Below are 26,832 nucleotides of genomic sequence, written 5' to 3'. Positions count from 1 at the left end.
TACAGATCCTACAACAATATATTACATGGAGAGTGGCGAAAACTAATTTTTTTGCCAAAAAGTATTTTTTATCATTTTAATTTTTGACCAATAAAAATGTTTTTGCAAGAAAAGACTACAAACATATAAATAATTAATTTATAATTTATCAGACGACTTTACAATCTAATTTTACAAATATGAGTTAAGAAACGATTATAACAAGTCCTGTCAATTCCAAAATAAGGTCTGACTTTATTGTGAGTTTAAAATAACCAGAGTTATATAAGTAAAGTTGTCTGATAACTGATCTGGTTAAGACTGTATAATCTCAAAAGGATTCAAAAATATAACTTGGGTCGTAAAATATTAGGATATTTTCAACTAACGTGTTTAAAATACGTCTTTTTTGTTTCCGGATTTTTTTTGCATATGTTTCCTTAACATATTCTTGAATTCCCGGGTTTAAAAACTCAATTCAATTGTGAAATTGAGTAATTTATCAAAGTTCTAAAATATTAAATTACTTTTAGTTCATTTAAAGTTTATCTAAAGCCCCAGGATATTCTGTGTTACTATTGAACCTACCATTGGTGATAATTTTCCTTAATATTGCAAAAGAAATAATTCAGCTACTGGAACATAGTTAAATATATTCGTCATTTTTCAAGAATTTTTCATAAATTCTTTTGGCATCTATATGTCGAGGCAAGCAAAAAGAAATGTGTAATTGTACATATAACACCTTTAGAATATCACATCTGAATATAAAGCTTAAATTTAGAGAAATTATAAATTTGTGGATTGCCATAATTTACGGATTGTCACGATTTATCGACTGTCACGATTTATGGATTGCCAACATTTATGTTTGTCACAATTTATGGACAGCCAAGACTCATGGGGTTTTCTCAATTTATAAATTGTCACAGTTTACTTTGTCTTGTCTAAATTTATGAATTTTCAAAATTTATGAATTTTCAAAATTTATGGATTTACAAAATTTATGGTTTTTTAAAATTTACGCGACTGCCATGTCTAAACGTTTATATAAAAAGTTAAAAGTAGGGGAAACAATTTACATCAGAATTTTTCATTTCTTCGTGAGACCTTTAAAAGTCTGGAGCAGGAAGACGACAATTAGACCAAAGTTTTAATTTCTTATCGTTGAATTAATATAAAACACAGTTATTGTGCAGTGCATGCATACAGACCCAGTTTACCAAATAAGTTCATTTTCAAGCTACTGTTAAAACATGTTGTTTTATGGAAACATCAAATACAGACACAACTGATTAAATGTCGTCTTCCTATTCAACAGTTTAATGGGGTCCAACTGTACAATGATTAACTATGGAACAAGTACATGACTATTGTACATCATACAATTACAACCGTATGCGCACGATGTACATACTAAGGTTAAATTCTACAGATCAGTTAGGCCTTCATGTACGCACATTTTACAATATTATTCTAACACGTGGGGTAGCAAATATTTTAGAAAGGTAAATAGGGTTATTTTGACTCGTATTCAGACTTTCTAACATATTAATTTCTTGTCTTTAATCAATAAATTATGTATTTTATCGCCTTTTGGCCAATATTTCCGACCAAGGTTTCTTGTGAAATAACCACCCGCTCTGAGAAGTTTTCGTAAAAACATTCGCGCATTTTCATCCCAATAGACGATAAAATTATGTACAGCTAATATATCTTTGAGAAAATAGATAAATAAATAGTGGGGAAGGTTGGTTTAATGATGATATTATTTTACTAAAGATCTGGAGACATATCCATCGTTAAAAAATGTTGGTATGTATGTTCCTAGAGAACGATTTTTGGACCCCCCCCCCCCTCCTATCAATTTTCTACATGGATCTTAAATGACATGAATCTTAAATGTAAGACATGTGGCCGCAGCTCTCGGCCCCCTAGCCTGTCCTAGCCGCAGCGCTCGGCCCAGAGAGTGTCTTAACTAACCTAACCCGTGGCCGCAGCGCTCGGCCCCCTAGCCCATCCTAGCCGCAGCGCTCGGCCCAGAAAGTGTCTTAACCTAACCTAACCCTAAATAACAAAAAAATAAATAATAATAAATTTGCTGAAAAATAAATGGTCATGTACAAAATTGATAGGAGGGGGGGGGCGGGGGGGGGTCCAAAAATCGTTCACTAGGACAGACCCAAAATGTTAAAAATCCTGTTTTTAGTTGAATAATTTGACAAAAAAAAGTATGAAAGTATTTTATAAACAAGTGCTTCAACTTCAGGTCTCAGTATTTCATTTTGTGCTTTCATTTGAGTTTATGCATTTAACATTTGGCACAAAAAGTTTTCTGCATTTCTTAAACATTTTAAATTTCACATTTTAATTTTGTCACCAAAAACTGGTTCTTTTGTTATAAATTATAATGATCGTCAATACTGCATTTATTTTCAAATTGACGTTTTTTAATTAAAGTTGATAAATCCTTTCCAAAAATATTTAAAGAAAAATGTGTCTTTACATGTGAGAGGGGAGGGATGGGTTGAATTCGGTAAACACTTGATATTAATCTCAGAATCTTTAGTTCTTTAATACTTCCATTTTAAAGTTCTTCGGTCTTGATGATTCCTAAATCAAAATAATCATTATTACAATTATTAATACTTTTCACTTATTTTTATTGTTCTTATTATTGATATTATTAGTATTTTTATTATTAATACTAGTATTATTATCATGATTATTATCATTATTATTATTTTTTTAATTATTATTATTATTATAATTTTTATTCTATTTGAAATGCCATGATATTTCTATGAAAAATTAAACCTGTATAATCCCTCCATCACTTTCACTGTCCGAGCTTCTATATGAGATTCTGTCCACATCATGTCTTGTCTCCTAAACAATACTTTTATACAAGAACTAGCTTAGAAACCCAGCTTTGTCTGGAAACTAAGCTTTCCTTTTAAAAGTCAGCCTACTCAACTTAGAACTTATAAACCATGCTAAGAAGATGTTCGTGCATTCTGCAAATTTGAAGCAAATCGGTCAAAGGGTTTCTTAGTTTTGATCCGACATCCAAACAAACAGAGATAACTTCTTTATTTATATTTATATTTTGGAAGATATAAAATATACATGATATTGATTAAAATAAGTATGAATTCTTTTAGTTTTTCCTTTACATGGTTCCCTCTCAAAGGAATTGAGTATTCACAACAATCTTAAAAATTTTAATCCTTTTATCTTTGCAATCCAATGTCGGAGACCTTTGATATTTCAAACTGTGAATTCTGTTAGATCAAATAATCTAGGTTTGAAACATCAATGCTTTGCACCATCATATGTATATGAAAGAAATTCATAACAGTTTCTAACTCTAATTATAATTTCAGGCTCAAAGAAAAGAGTTGGAGAAAAGGAAAAATCAACAAATGGAATCAGGATTATTTAACCAAAACTTTTTGAATTATTAGTAAGGTGAAATAAAGTTTATCAGATATCTGGGATTAAGGGAGAATCTTTGAGATATTTAACAAGGGGTTTAAGTCTTTCAACAGTGAAATAAAGTAGGATTATCCAGGAGATTTTAGTCTGAGACAGTAGTATTATTATTTTCTTAGTTGCGTGGCGCTTTCATTTAATTCCATCTAATAAAAGTTTATGGCGAGCATTCTAGTGGAATTCAGAAGACATTGAGAAGATATAATCACATTATTAGGAAAAAGGTTACTTTTTTTTTGGTACATTTTTGAGAAGAAAGTACAGCTGGTACACATATTGCATAGATATAGGGATTATACAAACGAATACTTATAATATCTATTATTTACCTCGAAACCGTCCATCATAGGTCTGGTTGATGCATTAGTATCAACTCTATGGAATGCCCCTGGACTATATTTAGATCCTGAGTTTCCTCTGCACCCCTGGATCCACCAGATTATCACTCCGCCGGCAATCGGAATTAGAGACGCTACGGCTAGGATGGCAGCTATAACTAAAGCCCAGGGCGGATACTCCTTCTCTTCATTCATCGCCTTAATTTATAGATATTACAGTGGGACTCATAAAACTGTGGAAAAGAAAGACGACATTTTTGTTATTTTATGCATAATTGAAATTGTGAAATGGGTTACTTAGCTATAAAATGTGATAATTCAAGTCTAAATGTCGTCTTCCTATATCACATTGTATGGGTCCCGTTGTATAATTAAAAAATCAAAAACAATACCATTTATGGTTCATTTTGTGCCAATGAAATTATTGGTGGCAAATTGGTTCAGACGTTTTGACATTTAATCGAAAAAAAGACAATTACATGTATAGATTGATTGACTTAAAGAATTTCAATTTAAAGCTCCGAAAAAACCCTTTGGACAGAGGTATTCAGGAATTTTAGATATTCCATTTAAATATCAGTGTAATTAAATTCACTATTCTATTTTTTAATAGTTTTCCAATTTAAAGGGAATGTAAAGGAAAAATGAAAGTGGGTATAGGATGAAACCTGAGAATCTCAGGCGTTGAATGATACACATAAGACTTCTATCCGATGTTCCTTTCTCAAGAAATTGATATAAAATTTATACGAAAATTCATATATAAGCAATTTTGTATAAAAGTTGTAGTATTAAACAGATCATATTCAACAAATACGAAACCAATCTGAAAAACGACGATATCCCGCAGAAGCCTGAGAGTGAGAATCTCAGGTTTTCTCCTATTATAATTTTGAAATTTGGATTTTGCATTTTGAATAGATATAATCGATAATATCATTACATTTAATCCGTATAGTCCGTATTACGTCACAATAACTTCAGCCAATGACAGTGCAGCATCGTTGTCACGTGGTACAGACGGAAAACACGTGACCAGTATACTGCACTGCCATTGGCTGAAGTACTGGTGACGTAATACGTTCTAAATGGATTAAATGTAATAATATTATTAATTATATCTATTCAAAATGCAAAATAAAAATTAAATAATTATAACAGGAGCAAACCTGAGATTCTTAGGTTTCATTCTATACCCCCTTTCATTTTTCCTTTACAGTCCCTTTAAGAAAGGATTTCAATTACATCTCTAGTATTTTTTTTATTATATACTGCATTCTTTATTAAATAAATCCCTAATAAGCGTGAAAAAGTAAGACTGATTAGTGGTAAAATAAGACAGAATTGGGGGGAAAAACAAACGTTAGAGGTCAGTAAACTCTACTACACGCTTGACTTAACTGTAAAAAGAAGATTTGAGAATTTTAAGAAATCTGAGATATGCATCAAAATTAAGTCTTTTAAACACACATTTGTTCGATTGAAGTTTTCCAGAAGGCAAATTTATGTAAGCAACAAATTATGTAAGAAAAATCCAAATCTTGAAAGTTAATTTCTAAAAATTGAACATTTTTATCTAATCAGGCGATTTAACAACTTATAATAAAGTCAGATAAAGGTATCTTGAACAGGGGCGGACACAGGGGGGTGGCGGGGGGACATTCACCACCCCCTGACAGATTCAGGGAGGGGCGTAGCCCCCCCCTGAGATTTCGAGGCAAAAAATGTTCCCAATTTGATAAATCGTATGTGTTTTTTGTCCGCCCCTGAATTCTTGAAATATATAAAATTATATCTTATTCAACAAATGTTTAAATTTAACTACTTACTTTAAAAAAAAGACTGTGTTATTTTTATAGTGAGATTCCTATAACTGTGAAATAGGAAGAAGGCATTTAAGCAATCTTATGTTTATTCGATATTGTTATAAAACAATATTTAAAACGGTAGCTTGAGAACCCATTTACTAAAGGAAAATGGGTCTCTGTGTACATTGCACAGTTTCATGTTCCTTGAATTACTTAAGGGCCCCACTGTACAGGAAAAGAAAAAAAGAACTGAATTGCCAACCTTCTCCTTGTTCCAGGCGGTGTATGTTGGATGCTTGGTGAACATGCTGTAGGCCGAGGAGAGGATGATGGAGAGCATGAGCAGGGGAGATATCAACCTCCAGAGTACCTGCCAGAATATTCCAGGACGATATCCTACAACACAAAGGAACTGATTTACTAGTTTCCATCTTTTATTTTCTATTAACCTTCTTGCACGGAAAACTTAACTTTAACGGTCCTGGTTAAAGTTTACGGAGTCTTAACTGCAGAACCCATTTTAACCCATTTAATATTGAATATTCGGTTTTTTTTACTTTTTGCTGGGCTATGTATTGTGTAAACATATTTAAGTTTATAAGGTCTATACCACCATTTTTGACAGATTTTGAATCAAAATATGACTGAAAATATTCTGATACGGACAGCACACGTAAAACCATAGATTAATTAACAATATCAGATAGGACCCTAGATGTCGTCTTTTCAAGATTTAGGGGTTTTATGTTCACAATAACCCTGAGGCGCATGCTCTCTCAGTCTCTCTTTCTTGGCAATCAACGCAGCATGTGCGTAACTCCTTTAGACTTCTGGCTCAGGGTTATTGTGAACGAAAAACCTCTAAATCTTGAAAAGACGACATATAATGTACTATCTGTTATTGTTAATTAATCTATGGTTTTACGTGTGCTGATGATGAACATTTTTGAAATTTAAAAGTTTTGATTTTTGATACAGCAGAATTCTTAGTTTGAAATATCAAAGGTCTACGATATCAGGTTGCAACGATAGAAGGATTAGGAAGGATTAGGAAATGAGACGATTAACAAGTAATTATTTGTTATCAGGATTAAAAATTCGTATTTTGTTTCGATACAAGACAGCTGGTTCATAAAATGTCCTAGTGCCGTTAAAACTTTCTACCATCATCACACCTCCAGTTTAATTGAAAAATTTATATAAGAGTTTGTTTATACCCCCCAAAAAAGTGGTTTAATCCAAATAAATCAAGTACAATAGGTGGCAACAGAGAAATGGACCAATTATACACGACGTCACAAGTGTCAAATATAAAAAGGGAAACGAACTTTTCTCCCATTAGTTGACATGTTTTCCAAAATTAAATAAAAAGTGTAAAAACAGAAAATAAAGAACACATAAAATTGCACTTATTTTACTGTAAAATAAGCTTTTTATTTTAAAACTATCACTATCATTAATAATGTTGTCGGACACAAAAACTGAATTGACACTTGTGACGTCAGAATACAGCTGTACTGAGAGTGTACAAATTCTACGTTGCCATCAATTGTACTAGAATCTATTTGGTTTAACCAACATGAAACAGTTTCCTAAGAAAAAGAATTATATATTCAGACTAATCTCCAAAATAATGAATAAAAAGTAAAACTTTATCCTCTTACCAGTCATATCTTCAATGTCATCCGTGAACCTCCTGTGTCCGTACACATACATCACGCAGATGATCTCGATAAAGGCGATGAGCGTGAGCCCCGTAGCTCCGAACTCATCGAAAAGAGTTAACCAGTATTCTCCTGCTCCTGTCGTAAACACGGTTCCGATACAGAAACTAGAACAAAGTTCAATGTAAATTCTGAAAGTACAGGGTTGCCCACAACGAATGAGACTGACCGGAAAATAAAACGATCCCAAGGTTATATTTATATAGTAATCTAATGGCTTATATAAAGATTTAACAAACAAACAAACAAGTTTCAAGTTGCATGAATCACAAATAAAAGGAAACAGACCGTAAAAAATCCGCACAGTCGTCTCTGAAGTCTCATCCTTTAAGGGTAACTCTGTATATCAAATGAAAAGGGAATAGAGTAAAATGATAATAATAATCGAATAATGTTCAATGTACTAAAAATTATTTAGGTTTATTTGCTGTGTAAATTGTAACCCTGAAAATAAAATTATATATTTGTCTAAACTGAGTACGTTTCTTCTAAACACTACAATGGTCGACCAGTTGACGTCTCCGACTGTGTGCGTTCTAATTATAACTATATATCAGATAAGTATGAGACATATATCGGCCAAACTATCGTCCCACAAAGTACTCTGCAAGAAAGCTGGTTCGAATACCTTTTTTTGTATGTATACCTGAAGAGTGCCACTGCTCCAACAAGAATAGGTTTCTTGACAAATTTAAGCCGAGGATGATCAAACAGAGTAGATGTTACTCCTTCAAGAATACCTTAAAACAAATAAATGTCGTATTTAATTATCATTATAATATTCCTGATTTGTTTCTAACAGTTTTTTGTAATTATCAAGGTCGTCTTAATGTCAGAATTTGAATTGCAATATATTAGCATATTTACAGACAAACGAAAAGACAGATTTAAAATCTTCATTAGGTTCAATTATTCCTTTAATTTGGATGGATTAATTTTTGAATTCTGTCAAACCATTTATAAATCTAAATAAATAAGATAAAATTTTAAAAACAGATTCGATTGTCTTGTGTATTCAAAATGGATGATTTAAATCTAGAACTCCGATACTTTTTCATTAAAAAGAATAATTTCACATATTTTAAAGCTCGTATACACCACAGATGTTTTCACCAAAACTTTAGTTTCAGCAGACTTTGAATGGAAAGACGACCTTGCTAAAGTCCAAGTTGATTGATTGATTGAATACCTATCTGAGAACCAACTCCTAAACTCAGCAGCATCAAAAAGAAGAGAATCGACCATAGCGGCGGCAACGGAATCTAGATGTTTTTTAATCATATATTGATTTCGTAAACAAATGTTAAATGCTTTATTTTAGGATTTTTATTTAAAAACTCAATTTCTTTCCCATCTTGTCAAAACTTGGAATTTCATTTCAATTTTAGAGGGAGTAGGCCCCCATAGCAAGAATTGATGAAGAGGGGGGGGGGGGTAATATCTCCTTGTTTACCTGAGTAAAAACCTCCGCCATTACAATAAACGCCAATCCGGTTCCGCCAGCAGCCGAGTCCAATTCCTTCTTCAGTGAGCAGTGGCGGAGCAAGCTGAACCTGGGATCAACAGAGTTGTTGAGGTACAAGGAGGTGCTCAGGGTGCTGTTCAAGACCAGGCTGGAGTTGTGCGAGGGGTTTAATGAAGAATGCATAATTAGTATAGCGGCGTCATATTCCTCCTAAAAAAAACAAAATGGCGGGTTTAAATTCAAAATGTCGCTTAATTTCCCCGAAAATGTTGGCTGAGGATTGAGGATGCAAGGAAATGTGTTTCTAATTTGTTGATGCGCTGGGCCATAAAAAATAGAATAAAAATAAGATTAAATACGTAAAGGAACTCCTTGCTACTGTTTTAAATTTAAAAGTCAACCTTTTTGTTTTCTTAAAAACTACCTCTGTCATATTTTTTTAAATACCTCACGTGTATTATGTAATACTAGTGTCATCTAAGTTTTTATTATAATTGTATCCTCTCTGTAATACTTTGTCCTCTGTATTATTAGTTGCGTCCTGTGTGCTCTACTACATATGTCCTCTACTACCAATGTCTCCTCTACTACCTGTGTGACATATACTACATATGTCCTCTTCTATAACCTGGTGGCATCTACTACATATTTCCTCTACTACCTATGTTCTCTACTACCTGTGTCCTCTATGTCCTTTGTTACATATGTCCTCTTCTACCTGTGTTTTCTAGTAACTTTGTCCTCTTATGCATGTGTCCTACACTACATATGTTCTCTGCTACCTATTTCCTCTACTATCTATTTTCTCCATGTTTTTTCTACTACCCCTGTCCTCTTTATACCTGTGTCCACTACTACCTTTGTCCTCTGTATACCTGTGTCCACTACAACCTTTGTCCTCTGTATACCTGTGGTATGTCCTCTATATTTCTGCCGATGAATTCCGGAAATGTAGATGAAAGAATGCTGATGTCACTGAAATATAATATTCTGGATTATTTATATTTTCCTCATGTTTCAGTTAATCTGCTGTTCTTTTGATTGTTTTTGTGTTGCAATAATATATTTAATAGATAAATGAAATAAAAACATCTTTTTATTTTTACGACCTTCTTTATAATCTTTATTCTAGATACATGGGAGACCCAAATATTTTGTATTTATTCGCAGCATGCTCATCGTTGAATTTTTCAATTAAAAAGACTAGAGACGTAAATTTAGATGATGCTTTATTTCTAAAAAAGAATTGCATGTCTGATTCACATTGATACCTTTAAAATCCATGTTTTTCGATCTAAAAATTGATTATTTTTACTTGCACTTTTCTGTAAAAGTGACTAAAGGATTTTTGCAGCAGAGAACAGAAAGGGGAAATTATGAGAAATTAAGTGCTAAAGAGTACCGTTGGCGTTGTGATTTGTAAATCTGGCGTGAAGTGCTTAGAATTGAGGGTCACTTGAAATTACGTTGACAGTCCCTTAAAATGTTTATCAAACACAAATTACACATTTAGGACAATAATAATGGTTGCTGCTTTACGACAAGGAATATAAATAAAACTACCATAGCATAATGCTGGCACTGGGTCTGTTTACATTCCTACCAAAAACTGCAGTACGCAAATTATTTTTATGTTAGTTCCTTCGTTCCTGTTATATTCCTTGCTTTACGGGATAAAAAATAACTGATCTTTAATACAGATATCTGTGCCTAACTTATAGTACAAATTCAAGATTTTTGATGATTTTTAATCGCATTTTTTTCGGGCATTGCATGGTTTAAGAACTTACTGTTCCATGCAGTGATGAAGCATGGTGACTGCCTTGAACCCCAGGATGGAGAATATAACTGCGCATGCGTAGATTGCAGTACAGATGTTTGTCAAGGAGATCATTAGCACATCACGAACACAGTTCTTCTTAGGATTGTTGTACGATCCAAAGCTAAATATGGAGAAAACTTTTTTAAAAATCAAAAATAATTGGTGATTTTTTTCAATTTATGATTTTATTACTGCAGCATTAAGGGTATTTGACCTTCTAAACATCCAAATTCCACACCAAATGGAAATACTTTGTCCAAAAAGAATAAATTCCCTTCAATTGCAGTCAATGAAAGAAAAAATGTGTGGTTACACAATAAAACAACGAAAATTCAACCAATTTAGAAGGAAACTTAAAATCTATCACAAGGACAGCCATTAAAAAATACGAATACCTAATAATGGAGCCAAAAATAAACAAATTAAAACATGATAAAAGATATCTAATAATGGATCCAAAAGCTAATGCAAATAAATCAAATGAATAAAAATACCTTACAAAAGTAAACCATAATAAAGAAAGTGAACAAATAAATAAAATGAAAAGTAATGCCTAATAGTGGATCTGAAAGTAAACCAAATGAAAGATTTTTTAAAATACATAGTAAAGGATCCGAAAGTAAACAATAGAATAAACGAATGAAAATACCTAATAATGAATCCGAAAGCTAACCCAAATGAAAGAAAATACCTAATAATGGATCAAAAAGCTAACCTTAAATGAATGAAAATACCTAAAAATGGATCCGAAAGCTAACCCAAATGAAAGAAAATACCTAATAATGGATCCGAAAGCTAATCCAAATGAATGAAAATACCTAATAATGGATCCGAAAGCTAATCCAAATGAATGAAAATACCTAATAATGGATCCGTAAGCTAAACCAAATGAATGAAAAGACCTAAAAATGGATCCGAAAGCTAACCCAAATGAAAGAAAATACCTAAAAATGGATCCTAAAGCTAACCCAAATGAAAGAAAATACCTAATAATGGATCTGAAAGCTTACCCAAATGAAAGAAAATACCTAAAAATGGATCCGAAAGCTAACCCAAATGAAAGAAAATACCTAAAAATGGATCCGAAAGCTAACCCAAATGAAAGAAAATACCTAATAATGGATACGATAGCTAAACCAAATGAATGAAAATACCTAATAATGGATCTGAAATCTAACCTAAATGAATGAAAATACCTAAAAATGGATCCGAAAGCTAAACCGAATGAATGAAAATACCTAATAATGGATCCGAAAGCTAACCCAAATGAATGAAAATACCTAAAAATGGATTCGAAAGCTAACCCAAATGAATAAAAATACCTAAAAATGGATCCGAAAGCTTACCCAAATGAATGAAAATACCTAATAATGGATCCGAAAGCTAACCCAAATGAATGAAAATACCTAACAATGGATCCGAAAGCTAACCCAAATGAATGAAAATACCTAATAATGGATCTAAAAGCTAACCTAAATGAAAGAAAATACCTAAAAATGGATCCGAAAGCTAAGACAAAAGAATGAAAATACCTAATAATGGATCCAAAAGCTAAAACAAAAGAATGAAAATACCTAATAATGGATCCAAAAGCTAAAACAAAAGAATGAAAATACCTAATAATGGATCAGCCAAAAGCTAAAACAAAAGAATGAAAATACCTAATAATGGATCAGAAAGCTAAAACAAAAGAATGAAAATACCTAATAATGGATCCAAAAGCTAACCCAAAAGAATGAAAATACCTAATAATGGATCCGAAAGCTAAAACAGAAGAAGTAAAATACCTAATAATGGATCCAAAAGCTAAACCAAATGAATAAAAAACTTGATTAGCTGCATCCAACCAAACAGTAGGTTCTAGCAACTTTTCCAGCTGAAACAAAAATGAAACGATTATCAAGAGGGACAAAAATCGTAAAATTCGCAGATATTTGCTAACATAAGAACTTACTTGAATTTATTGTATGAAAAACAATATTAAAAGGCCACGCCCACAGGGTGTGATAAAAAAGGGTGAATATCAATATCTTGCATAAAATAAATCATTATATTTTGGTAATCTCGTTTTTGACAAATTTGTAAGAAATTTTTGATTTTTTTTTTGATAGGCCATCCGCGAAACTATTTTTTTACTCAAAATTAGATTAAGTAGAAAAAACAAAAGTGCGGGAATATATTATTTCTATCACACCTTAAAATCTTGAACAGATGAGATGAATAGTTTCGGAGAAAATGCGCGAAATTAAATTAAGAACATCCGCAATTTTAGTTTGAAATAATAATTAAAAGTAAAGTTCTGCCTGCAATGGCTCCTCAATTTTCAACAGAACAGAGAATATTTATAACTTTGGAATACAACAAGAAAATGGGGACGAGAGGACTTTTTCAAAAATAAAATTGTGGATTTTCTAAATTTAATTTAGCACATTTTCTCCGAAACCACTCATCTGATCTGTTCAAGATTTTAAGGTGTGATAGAAATAATATATTCCAGCACTTTTGTTTTTTTATTCATCTTATTTTGAGCAAAAAATACTTTTGCGGGGTTTTTGTAAAAAGGTCTAAAATTTTATACATTTAGTCAAAAAAAGATGATTTATTTTATGCAAGATCTTGCTATTCCCCCATTTTTTGACTCACCCTGTATAAACTTAAATAATTTTTAAGAAAATAATTGTTTAGAAAAATATTTTTGTCTGTCTGGTTTGTTGGAACGGGTGAAAATGGGTTCCAAAGTTGAGAATTTTTGACATTTAACCTGGACATTTACTGTAGACCTATGTACCTTAGGAGTAAGCATATGTTGAAGACCAATCAGAGCTCCTTGAAGGGTTAGTCCACGGAAGAAGAATATTGTTAGAACTACATAGGGAAACATGGCAGTGAAGTATACAACCTTACCAGAGGATGCAATTCCCTGAAATAAAATAGAATTTTTACAAATTATTTCAAAACCCGAGTTTTTCAACATTTTTAAAAATATTTTATCTCTGTGAAAATCCCTCCAAGGTTGTTATCTTTTTTAGAAACGTTTATACGAATTATGTAATTTATTACGATTATTTCTGATCTTGTTTTCACTAATTAGTAACTGTTATTTCTAATCTTGTTTTCACTAATTAGTAACTGTTATTTCTGATCTTTTTTTCACTAATTAGTATTTGTTATTTCTGATCTTGTTTTCACTAATTAGTAACTGTTATTTCTGATCTTGTTTTCACTAATTAGTATCTGTTATTTCTGATCTTGTTTTCACTAATTAGTATCTTTTATTTCTGATCTTGTTTTCACTAATTAGTATCTGTTATTTCTGATCTTGTTTTCACTAATTTGTAACTGCTATTTCTGATCATGTTTTCACTAATTTGTAACTGTTATTACTGATCTTGTTTTCACTAATTTGTAACTGTTATTTCTGATGTTGTTTTCACTAATTTGTAACTGTTATTTCTTCTCTGTTCTGTAATTTGTAATATTTATTTCTGGTCTGTTTCTGTAATTTGTATCTGTTATTTCTGATCTAAACTGTTATTTCTGATCTGTTCTGTAATTTGCATCTGTTATTTCTGATCTGTTTCTGTGATGTGTAACTGTTATGTTTGATCTTTTTCTGTAATTTGTAACTGTTCTCTCTGATCTTTTTCTGTAATTTGTAACTGTTCTCTCTGATCTTTTTCTGTAATTTGTAACTGTTATCTCTGATCTGTTACATATAAATTTTTACTACAGAATCCAAGCGACATCTCTAATTTTAAGAAAGATCAAAAATAATAATTATTCCACTATATTTATTGGTTACTACTATAGCCTTTATTTACCTTCATTAGGATGAGATAGACCATAATCCAGGATAGAGTTAAATACATCAAGATCTTCCAGTTTATTCCGTCAAAATTCTCTAAACATTTTCATGTTTGACAGTTCTTTATATCTTTACATATAAAGTTGTAATCTCTGTGTCTGTCTGTCTGTTTTTTGTCCAATCATAACTCGGGAACCCCTTGACCGATTTGTCTGAAATTTTGATTGGGGAACTTGGGAGACCCACGGTAATGTTCTTAGCTTGGTTTTTAGATTCTAACTAGCAAAAATTTAGTTTCGCGGTAAAATCGTTCAAGGGCGTGTAAACGGTGGGAGTAACTTTTAGTAACCTTGGCAGCGCTGGGTTCTCAAGCTAGTAAATATATAAAGTTGTAATCTTTGTTTGTCTGTTTTTATGTCCGATCATAACTCAGAAACTCTTTGACTGATTCGCCTCAAATTTTGGTTGGGGAACTCGGGAGAACCTCGGGAATGTTCTTAGCTTGGTTTTTTTTGGATTGGATTGACTTTTATATTAAAATATTTAGGCCAAGCTGGGTTCCCTACCTAATCTATATATAAATTTAGCTTGTCTTTTTGTTTGTTTGTATCCAATAAACGTCAAAACGGCTGAACCGATCAGGCCCAAATTTTGTGTGGAACTCACGTGGCCCCAGGGAAGGTTTATGAATGATCAAAATTTCAAATATTTGTCTCCATCAAAACTCAATTTTCATTAAATTTTCAAAATTTTGAAAATCCACGAAATTTTATGTTTAAATCCGCGAACTTTTTTTGTTTTGCTTTACGATGTACACAAAGAGAACATGTTCACAATTAAAATTTAAGATGGGCGCCAAGCGCCCTAAAAGGCTAGTTTTAGATAAAATACACAACATCAATTGACTTCCATGTATGTTGGGTTTATCATGGGGTTATTTTAGATTTTATCTTAAGCTTTTTTGGGTTTATATATTCTGTATTATATGAATTTTAACTTCTCTAAACTTATAATTTGTTTGAGTAATCTAGCATAATATTAAATTATTGGTATCAAATATCCTAACAAAAACTTGCTCCGTTGCAAAATCTTTAAATTTTTGAAACGTAATCAATATTCTGAGTCGTGATCTTTTTATTTCAAAAATATTCTTGATTTTTTTAATTGGGAGAAACTAAAAAGTGTAATAAACCAAGATTGCTAGATTAGAACCAGAGTGTAGATATGCGATGTTTTCTAAAACGAGTTCTATATATAGTACACAACTGAACACTTTCTTTGGATACAAAATACAAACCCTTCAAAAATAAACTAAATACATAAATTTTATGTGTCATGTTAAAAGTTAGAATATTTCTTTAAAAATTGCAAAACTTAACTCCCATGAATGGGTACTATATGTAACAAGTGGATGTTAGATGGCAGTCAAAAACTTTTTGTAAGAGTATAGCATATCGTGCCGGTACTACTATAAGCCTACTTAGTCCAGCGCGTGAAAGCTGATTTTTGAACTCAGATACGGGTTTTATCCTACATGTTGAAACTAATCTACAAGAAACACTATAAGTTTGAACATACCTATTGAATCTGAGGAGGCTAGGGTTGTCCGAAACCAGAAATATTGAGTTTCACTTGATTCCATACATTCAGTTATATTCTTTCCTGTTAATTTGTTCAATCTATTTAAACTTATTATATATAGTAATTTAAATAAAAAAACTGAACACAACATTTTCTAATCTTTTAACTCTGTTTATCTTTGATATTTCAAGACCTTTGACGTTTAAAACTATGAATTCTGTTAGAGATTAAATATGTAGTCTAAGCTAAAAAATATAAAAGGTTACACTATCGGGTTGTTTTAAAGCATAACTCCTATATTATTGAAAACTATTGAGAAGAGTAAATCTGTGACCAAATAAATAAGGTGAGTTCTGGTAAATTTCTCAGATCCCTATCTGATGTCGTAGACATTTGATATTTCTAACTAAGTATTCTGTTTGATTACGTAGTCTGAGTTTTAAATATTAAAGGTTTACACTACCACGTTGCAAAGATATAGGGATTAAAAGATTTTGAGTTTATGAAAAAAAAACAAAGCATTTCTCATACGTGTGCACGTGTGTATATAATTAAAACTAGAGGAGCTACAAGGTAAAAAAGCTTTTCTCATACTTGTGCACGTATATAATCAAAACTAAAGGAGCTACAAGGTAACAAAGCTTTTCTCATACTTGTGCACGTGCGTATATATCAAAACTAGAGGAGCTACAAGGTAACAAAGCTTTTCTCATACTTGTGCACGTGCGTATATAATCAAAACTAGAGGAGCTACAAGGTAACAAAGCTTTTCTCATACTTGTGCACGTGCGTATATAATCAAAACTAGAGGAGCTACAAGGTAACAAAGCTTNTTCTCATACTTGTGCACGTATATAATCAAAACTAGAGGAGCTACAAGGTAACAAAGATGTTCCAGTAATGTTCCATAAATTTAACCCTCGATCCGTAATTTTTGTTTTTCATGGTTTCTCAACACATTCTTCCGTCACAACATCTATCCCATTCTCGCAGATTTCAAAATATGAAAAAATTCTAAGACATTTGATAAAAAGATTGAATATTTTCCTGTAATATAATCTTGAGGGCATTTAGTCCAGGGCAATTCACTCTGAAAAAGAAGTTATTAAAGTTAGATAAAAAATAAGAATAAAATATAAATAATAAATCTAATTTTCATTAATTGTATAAATAGTATTAATGTGTATGTACAAAGCAAAATGAAGTCCTAAAAAAATACAACGTGAATCCCTTTTCTTACTTTTTTCATTGATTCCATATAAGGAAATAACCAACCATAATAACATGGATGAAAAGAAAATTTTTTTCTTTATTGAATTATTCGTGACTCCCCCCCGCTAAACAAATTTAAGGAACTGACCGTAAAGGAAGAGAAGAGGTAGTTAAGACACCAGGCAATGATGACATTATAATAGCATCCAACTATAACAGCCACTACACTGGATCCATATCCAACCCCTGACAGTGCTGGATGAATCTAAATTAAGGAAAAATACACTTTAGGAATTTTCCATTTGTGCTTCAGTGTACTGAGTATGTCCCATGTACTAAATATGTCCTGTGTATTGAGAATGTCTGATGTACTGAGTATGTCTGATGTACTGAGAGTGTCTCATGTACTGAGTATGTCTCATGTACTGTATGTCTCATGTACTGAGTATAACCCATGTACTGATTATGTTTTATGCACTAATTATGTCCCATGTACTGATTATGTCCCATATACTAATTATGTCCCATGTACTGATTATGTCCCATGGACTTACTATGTACCATGTACTTATTTGTACTTATTATGTACAATGTGCTTTTTATGTCCCACGAACTGATTATGTCTCATGTACTTATTACGTACCATGTACTTATTATGTCCCATGTACTGATCATGTCCCATGTTCTAATTATGTCCCATGTACTAATTATGTACCATATACTTATTATGTACCATGTACTTATTATGTGACATGCACTGATTATGTACCATGTACTGATTATGTAGCATGTACTGATTATATAACATGTACTGATTATGTACCATGTACTAGATATTTGAAGATTATAGTCCAAACAAATGCACATCTGTTGAGTTTGACTTAACTTTTCACATTCCATCGCCTTGAGGTAATAAGCAAGTGAAAGGAGGAAAATAATGTATTGAATCCTCACAAATCAAAATTCCAAAAAAAAGTTGGTAACTAAAAAACAATTTGAAATGACTTTGAGAATTCTTAAATAATACTTCGAACATTAAATTTAATCTTTAAGTTGAATTACACAGGTTTAATCAAGGTAATAATGCAAGGAAAGTTATTTCATAGGCGTGCGCATCTTGTGAACTGTCTCTGGGCGGTAATGTAAACACAAGACGGATGTCGAAGCCTGACACGGGATCCGTCTTTTACATGAAAAATCAAAGACATATTCTAGTCATAGGAAACTATTATGTGAATTATCAAAATTATCAAAATTTAATGCCTTTAACGTCCTCGGATACTAAACAAACACTGTTGCATCTCTTCTTGTTTACAAATTCCGCCCAGAGAGAACTGGTTTCAATATGTACGCAGAGTATACGCAACTGCAATTAACTTTCCTTGCATTATAACCTTGTGTTTAGCATAATGTTGTGTTGTATAATTTTTAAACATCATTCTGTTATTTTACCTTACGATGCAGATTTTTTTTGAAAGAAAATTTTTGAAAATGGACAAAATAAATTTCCCACTAAAAACTAGATTTCCAGCATACGGTTTTAATCTACAACTTCAAATTACGACATTTCAAATTAGTCATGGCAAGTAAACAGATAACTACAACTTTTAAATCAAATTAAAAAAGATTTAAAAATACGTAAATAGAAAATTAGAATTGAAAACTTTCGTTTCAATTTTTATTTATTTTGAATTTAACTTCCCAGTGTATTTCTTTAAGTTCATTAAGATTTGGCTTGAAACCAAGATTGTTCTCAGGCATTGCTCTGATTCTGAATCTTATGCACATGAATAAATAGATAGAATGTATAATGTATAATTTGAAATATTATTTGTAAATTTTAGATTAGAAATTCACTTGAAGGCGTTTTATAACACAAAATCACACAGGGTAATATTAATTTAGTTTTGATTTGGTTTCCTATCTTTCTTTTTAGATCATACCCTTAGGTTAATAATTTTCAGCGAAAAAAATATAAAGTGTTCTTGTGTTTTGTGATTTTGATTCGCTGTCGTTACTCTTTGAAAAGAAATCCCCATGAATTATGCTCGAATACACGAAATTTACCATACACAACTATAACTAAAAGTTTATAATGTTTGTTTTTAAATAAATAAATTCCTATAAAATGTTAAAAAAACATAATTTGCAATCCTGTCATATTCCCGTCAGAGACTTTTACGGAATTAAGTTCATTAGTCTTTCTCCAGTGTTAACATATTTTATATTTTTTTGATAGATAAATTATTTAAAATCGGATTCCTGACTGAATAATATCATATGATTTACATGGAAAATCCCCAAATCTTTGGAGGGATATTTTTTTCTCGTTTAAACTAAAACGTTCTTTTACCAACATTATTTAAAATTCCTTCAGTAGTTTTCCTTGTATAGAGTTTTTTTTTTAACCCAATCAGTAAATACCGGAAAAAGCAAATAGATTATCAAGGACAACAGAGAAATGGACCAATTATACATGACGTCAAAAGTGTCAAATATAACAAGGAAAATGAAATTTTTCACATTAGTTGACATGCTATCCAAGATTAATTAAAAAAGGTGTAAAAACAGAAAATAAAGAACACATAAAACTGCACTTATTTTACTATAAGGTAAGCACTTTATTCTAAAATTGTCACTATCATTAATACTTTTGTCGGACACAAAAACTGAATTGAAACTTGTGACGTCAGAATACAGCTGTACTCAGAGTGTACAAATTCTGCGTTGCCATGTATTGTACTAGAATCTATTTGTTTAAAAGTATCTCCTGACCCTATAGTCAGGCTCCAATTTAAAATATTTTCCAGATCTCATGAAATTAAACTAATCATAGTTCAGCTCATGAAATGTTTAAAAGCTTCTTAGTTTTAGAGTAATAGCTGCTTTTTTACTGCAAAATATACTCTGTTCACATACATACTACATGATAACATTTTTATCCGCTGTACTTTTCTGTATAACCTACTCTCTGATCATGTAATAGCTGCTTTTTTACTGCAAAATATACTCTGTTCACATACATACTACTTGATAACATTTTTATCCGCTGTACTTTTCTGTATAACCTACTCTCTGATCATGTAATAGCTGCTTTTTTACTGCAAAATATACTCTGTTCACATACATACTACTTAATAACATTCTTATCCGCTGTACTTTTCTGTATAACCTACTCTGTGATCATGTAAAAGTTCATGAGATACTTTTACACTTTAAAGCTGTTCCTGCACTTCATAAGCAACTCCTATACTTTAAAAGATGCTGCTACACTTCACTGCACTTAATAAGCTGTTCCTACACTTCATAAGTACCTTTTTTTCTTCCACTAAAAAAGCTATTTATCTACTTAAGCTGTTTCTAAACTTTTAAAAAGCCGCTTATTTGCTGTCTACGGTGTTTACCTTAGGCCAAGCAGCTGCTGATCCAACCCTGAGCTTCTGTCCTAGTCCTAGCTCTAGAAGGAGTAAAGGCATCCCTACCAGTACTATCATTATCATGAATGGAATCACAAAGGCTCCTGAAAAATTTAAAAATTAAAGTTTTAGAAAAGCTAAGAACTCTAGGCATAAAGGCTAGAAATATTATGGGTCTGCAGTAGGCACTGAGGCAGTGTACGCTAAATTAAATGTAAACTTTACATATCTCTACTCTACAGACAAATATCTCTCTCTTACTCTAAAGTTTACAATATTGTTATATAAGTAGAACATGCATCTTTGTTCTATTTAGTGTAGACATATATTTACAAGAATCCAATAACAAACATTTTTCTAATTCTGGATTCTTCTAGAATTCCAATAACCTGCCCTGGTAAAAAAAGACCGGTTCGCATTGATTGGCAGATTTTCTATAGTTTGTCAATTTTCTTGACCGAGCAAATAAATGATTTTGCGAAATTGAAAAAAATGTTAAAGCCTTTTAAAAATATGTACTTCCAAGAGAGCTAGAAAAATGGTATTATCTCATGCACGTATTTGTAGTTGTTTATAAAAAGGTTGTTTTTCAAAGAAATGGAAAAACAAGATTAGAAGGAACATTTTTTAATCCGTCTGTTTTTGAAAAAGACGTAGAATAGAAAAGTAAATATGTTTCATTTTTAATTTCTTTGACAAAAAAAAGATATTCATAGGATTTATATAATTCAGAACAAAAATAATTTTTGTCAAAACATTCACCAATTATTTTTTACTATTATAACAACTGCAATCTTAATTTACAGGATTCAAGAATGGTTTTACAATTAAAAGGTGTATTTAAGGGGGAAAATACTAAAGCAAGTACAAAAATATACATCGCGCGGGGAGGGGGGGGGGGGGATGGCATGTTAAAACCATGGAAATAAAAATGTCTGAAATACAAATTTTAAAAAATTCAGTATTTACTGATGCCGTAATTTTTACTCACAAACATAGACTTGCAGCAACGAGCTCATCCGTAGCGCTTCCGTAACCATATATCTTCCGGCAATTTGTCTCAAAAAGAGAGAAAATCAATTTTTACCAGAAATAACACAGTTCCGCGTGCAATTTAGCATAAAATTATCTAAATCTATCTATCTATCTATCTGATTCTAGATAATTTAAAACCGAATTACACCCAAAACTGCATTACTTTTGGTGAAGATTTAATTTCTCCTTACTTTCAAAAACATTTTTAGAAAATATTGAAATCAGCATACATGTACAAAATAGTACATTTTAGGAGGAAATCGCATTAAATAACATTTTAAAAAAAACTATTGCCCAAGTGAGCGAGAACGTTTACTTATATTATCAAAAAGAATATGATTAATATGTTGTTTAGCTTACAATAGATGCCATGAATTTTTCTAAAATAACCATTCAAAAGCAAAGACGTTTTGCCGGAAAATATATGGGTGCGGCTAAGGAAGCGCTGTGGGTAAACGCGTTGCCACATACATATAGCCTCCATCCCGTAAATTACGGGATGGAGGCTATTCGGGTGCGGCCTTCCTTCCCCCCCCCTTACTGACGTCATACATAACTTTCAGTCATTGGTGTCACACTGTCTAAAATGTCTACACATTTGAAATTAGCTTTTTAAATACTGTTTTACCTTTACCTGAACTTTGCTTGGTAAACGTGTATAACGTTACACTGGGTTATCCACAAAGAATGAGACTCTAAAGATGACCCAAAACTCTTAAAATGTTGACGATTTCAAGCTTGCATTTTGGTTGCTTAACTCAATAAAACGTTTTGATGGTTTACCTAATGATTAAGCACAGAAACAAGCCAGTTTTGGCCTACAAAGAACCCTGAATGCATGGAAATGGACTAAACAAGTTCCGTACAATCGTCTCTGAAGTCTTATCCTTTGTGGGTAACCCTGTGCATTGTAACATGAATCAGGTTTATAATCTTATCGTTTTGACCGAACAACTCCTAATTTACCAACGTTATATTAGAAATTATGTAATATGAGTCTACTATGGAAAGTTCCTTCGTTTTATGTATGTGACTAATTTACTAGTTCACATTCCAGAATTCATAAGATGCACATTTTTCTTTACAGTGGCTTAATCTTGAAAATCCGCAATATTTGACGATTTATGTCTCGCGTCATTTATCGAAAAAATCTGAATGACTATAAATGCTGAATTTTCGTAGATAATGTTTGCAAATTATGAAGAAAATTTTTTTAGTCTTAACTTTTAATTTCTATAAAAATGAATCTAAAGCCCTGTTTTGAAGGTTTGGCAAATCCCCCAAATCTTACAGTAGTACAAATATCGCTTGCGTGTTTCCTACGTCATTCAAGAAAAATGTCATGTGACAAACAAATATGTATCTTTCGAATAGTAAATCTAACATTCATTTTTAATTATCTTCAAAGTAGAAATTTAATATACAGACGGAACCAAACCTTGACTCAGACTCGAGATTAATCTCCTGAAAATGGCAAAAAAAAATATTGTTTTGAATACGTAAAATATTTACTTTTTTTACTTCTATATCATATGTATCTAAAAATTCTTTTGTATCAGAGATGTTAGATCTTTAAAAGGGACTGTTAATGTAATTTAAAGTGAAACTCCATTTTCTGATTCACAACGGTACCCTTAAAAGCTTTGTCAATTATGAATGATAGATCCATATTTTTGTTTCTGAAAATTGATTATTTTCATCTGTGGTTTTTCTACAAGAATCTCTTACATATGAAACAATGAAGAAATCAACAGAATTAAAAATCTGTTCAATGTTTATCCACATTATTCATTAGTCTAAGGTTTAAATTTTAAGTGAATATCCCAAATTACAATTTCAAAAAAAGCTTGGTTTACTGACAGAAATTAACAACGTAATTTCAAAAGACCCTTTATTTAGAAAAATATTTGCGTCATTCACAAGGGAACACTCTAAACCTTTGACAAAGCAAATTAAAAAGATATCATTGTTTTTCTATCTATTTTTCTATTTATGACTATTGACCGTGTGTTAATAAGAGAGGCTGTACCGTTGGGTCCACCACATACTGGGTACACGTTTACGGGCCGGTACGGTAAAGACTTGACTGGCATCCTTGTATTGCTTCGGTTTTATTTAAAAGGAATTCTCAAATATTTCTTTTAATTATATATCAAAGAAGACGTTAGAAATGGTGCCTGGATGTTGATTTGAGTATTTTTATCAAAAAAGTACCCAACAGTTTCATCCTCAATTATACTCCTACCTCCTCCGTGTTTCTGGCAAAGGTATGGAAACCTCCAGATATTTCCCAGACCAACACAGAATCCGAGAATTGTGAAGAAGAATTGAACAGGGCTGTCCCAGGTCATCCTATCAACCAGATCAGAAACTTGACATTTTTATACATTTTCATAAAATCCACGCTACGCTATCATCACTATTATTCAAATCTCCTTTCAAATTATAAATAAAATTAAAGTGTATCTTAAATTATGTAGAGATCGTGTGTTAAATGAAATGTTCAGTAGTTATATGCAGTTAATAGTTTTGTAGTGCATTTTGTATTGTGTTTAGTAGTACGTTATGCATTAGATTTTTTAATACTTAATGCAAGACGTAAGAAGTAATGTAATTGGTATATAACGTAATGTAGGTACATTATGTTTTTTTCGATACGTTAGTACACTGTATACGGTCGTACTGCAAAGTGTTTTGAAAAACCGAAATTCCGGGTCCAAGGAATGCGTTCAGGGCAGGTTTAGAGAAGTCAAGCTGGGTAATAAGGAATCCATCTAATAATATCGCTAGAAAGAAAATATTTGAAAAAAAATGTTCTAAATTTCCGGTAGAAAGTCGGTAGTCATTCAATACTCTTCAAAAGAGTAAGGACAAACTCCTGATGATGCCAAAGTTTTTGGCGAAATATATTGAGAAGAAAATTATATAATTCTAGTGCTAGAGAGTAGGGTTGGGATTTGTTTAAAAACGATCTAAAGTTTAGAAAAAAATAGCTGGAAAAAGGAAGTACAAATTGAAAAACATAGAATTTGTTTGGTTCCATGGGAAAAATAAAGTTCAGTCATTGTTTCGAAGATTGCAATACTATAGTCAAACGAAATTTTTTGCCGTAACTTGGTCGGATTTAATAGAAATAGTCTATCTTCAAGAATTGAACACTTTTAAAACATAATAATGGAAGGACGCGGATTTCAAGGTGGCTCGGTCGAGAATATAAGGAGATTTAGACTCGGGCGAGAAATTGTTGTGGCTCGGCCTCCTCCTCTAATGCTACCGATTTAAGATATCTTTATCTTTAAATAAAACCTCTAGATAACATTGAAATAAGAATAATAACAAAACCGTTCATTCATTTTCTATAGTAAGAAATCAATATTCTACTCTTATTTTCCAAAAAAAAATAATTTATATTTTCAACGAATTCATAATATGTATAAACATACAATAAGTTGAATCAATCAAAACTGAATAATTGAAAAACATATTTTAAAGAAATTGAAGAATAAATGTTTCAATGATATGATTTATAACACAGACTATGAATTATAGACTATGACTATAGAGAGCAGAGATTAAAGTTAAGAAATTCAAATTCAAGAATACATGCATTAAATAAAATTTTATTTTAGTTTGAAACCTCACGCGCATGTTTCAGAGTTTGTTTACGTTTTAATGTGACGTATGAGGAAAGCTCTGAAGTTGTTTTCGTAAACAATAACAAAGATTTTATAAACAAGGCTTGGTATAATCCTGAGCCCGAAATTTAAAAGAGTATCGTTGAACAAAAATCTCGAGTTTCCTTTTGGGGGTCTTAACATTTTGTAGATTTTGATTTAAGAGATTCGACAAAAATGGAGAATATGAAGAAACTAAATAAAATAATATTTCATGACAAAAATAAAATCCCATTATAACACGGGTTTTAAAACTGGTTTTCATAACGAATAACGATACCCTGTCTTAAGCTTTGGGCTCTGGTGGACTGGCCTTGTTTACAAAATAATGTTTGTTTACAATAAAACTGGTTTTATAGCTTTCCAAATACGTCACAGTAGAATTACGAACCTTATCTATAGTTTTATTTCTACTTTTTAAAGGTTTTTAATTTGTTTAAAAACTTTTTGTTTTAAGTTTCTTTCCTGGTATCATCGATGTCTAATCTAACCTCCTTCCCCATTCTTAATTCTAATATTTCTGAAAATAAATTTGAAATTATTTTAAATATTTGTATGCTTACTAAGCAATATTTTAATTTTACAGATAATGTTTACATTTTGCTTTTTTGCATTTCGGTGTGTTTGCTGTTTGCATGCTGGTGTGCAAAAAGTAATAATTATGCGTATTTTATACAGACAAAATTTAATTTACATAATATCTATCTCTAATGGGATTATACGATTTGAATAGACAGATAGATAGATAGATCTTACCGACTTTCTAATTCTATTGGTCCTGAGTAGTGAGTACTAACCATGCACGTGAGTCAACCCTGATTGGATCTGACGCTACTGGAGGAGTGAAACTACTGTGGCAAAAAATATATAGATAATTTCCAGGGTATTTAGGTCGAGTGTAGACTTAATTCTAAGTGATCCATAATTTATAGACTGAAGGTCCGAATCACTACGGTACCTTAAACCTGCGTCTGAAAAAGGAAAAAATTGGATATCATAATTTTTCTCTCTGATTATTGATAATATTTTTGTTGTGATTTTCCATTAAAGTGGCTTATGGTGTTAAATCTACAAAAAAAATCAAGATTTCAACAGTTTCAGTAGAAAAACGATGATATGTTTCTCATCGTTACTCAGATGAAGGTATAAAGATTACCGTTATGAGTCAAATTAGTCTTTTTTTTTAATTGGCGGGTCACTTGAAATCATTGCTTCACTCTAGCTAGCTCACATAGAATCAGAATGCTATGAAAAGTTTGTCGATTTTTTAGACCGGATCCATTTAGAACTGTCACAACGCCTTGGCCTTTATTTACCTTACTATCAGTATATCACTTATACTTGTGTGTAGCCGATGACAAGTATTATACATTCTATAGTTTTGAGAAAGATACTGGCAAATTTTTCAACGATTTTTGTGTGAGAGCTTGCAACCTTTAGATCACTGTGTGCCTTGCAACCTTTAGATCACTGTGTAC

The 26,832-nt window shown here is 31.6% G+C and overlaps 1 protein-coding gene across 2 annotated transcripts; it reads right to left on the bottom strand.

The window, feature by feature from the left end:
• Nucleotides 1-615: 615 nt before the first annotated feature.
• LOC111714355 (sodium- and chloride-dependent transporter XTRP3A) lies at nucleotides 616-25,870 on the bottom strand. 2 transcript variants are annotated; one of them, XM_023489446.1, is made up of 20 exons: nucleotides 25,820-25,870; nucleotides 23,926-24,032; nucleotides 20,634-20,749; nucleotides 17,378-17,494; nucleotides 17,065-17,107; nucleotides 16,015-16,098; nucleotides 14,453-14,532; nucleotides 13,420-13,551; nucleotides 12,419-12,507; nucleotides 10,600-10,752; nucleotides 9,718-9,784; nucleotides 8,798-9,019; nucleotides 8,534-8,606; nucleotides 7,991-8,084; nucleotides 7,285-7,451; nucleotides 5,883-6,016; nucleotides 3,804-4,010; nucleotides 2,797-2,868; nucleotides 2,162-2,592; nucleotides 616-1,806 (listed from the first exon to the last, which is right to left on the bottom strand). In XM_023489446.1, exons 1-19 carry the CDS (start codon nucleotides 25,855-25,857, stop codon nucleotides 2,545-2,547), a joined length of 2,043 nt encoding a protein of 680 aa, XP_023345214.1. In that variant the 5' UTR covers nucleotides 25,858-25,870; the 3' UTR covers nucleotides 616-1,806; nucleotides 2,162-2,544. The 2 variants fall into 2 exon arrangements, with proteins under 2 accessions (XP_023345214.1, XP_023345215.1); XM_023489447.1 differs by having other exon boundaries at nucleotides 2,486-2,592.
• Between the last annotated feature and the right edge of the window lie 962 nt (nucleotides 25,871-26,832).

The sequence above is a fragment of the Eurytemora carolleeae genome, unplaced genomic scaffold (genome assembly GCF_000591075.1).
Source record: "Eurytemora carolleeae unplaced genomic scaffold, Eaff_2.0 scaffold1565, whole genome shotgun sequence".
Lineage (NCBI taxonomy): Eukaryota > Metazoa > Arthropoda > Copepoda > Calanoida > Temoridae > Eurytemora > Eurytemora carolleeae.
Note: the sequence above shows the minus strand (reverse complement) of the source record. Positions and strands in the feature narration are given on the sequence as shown.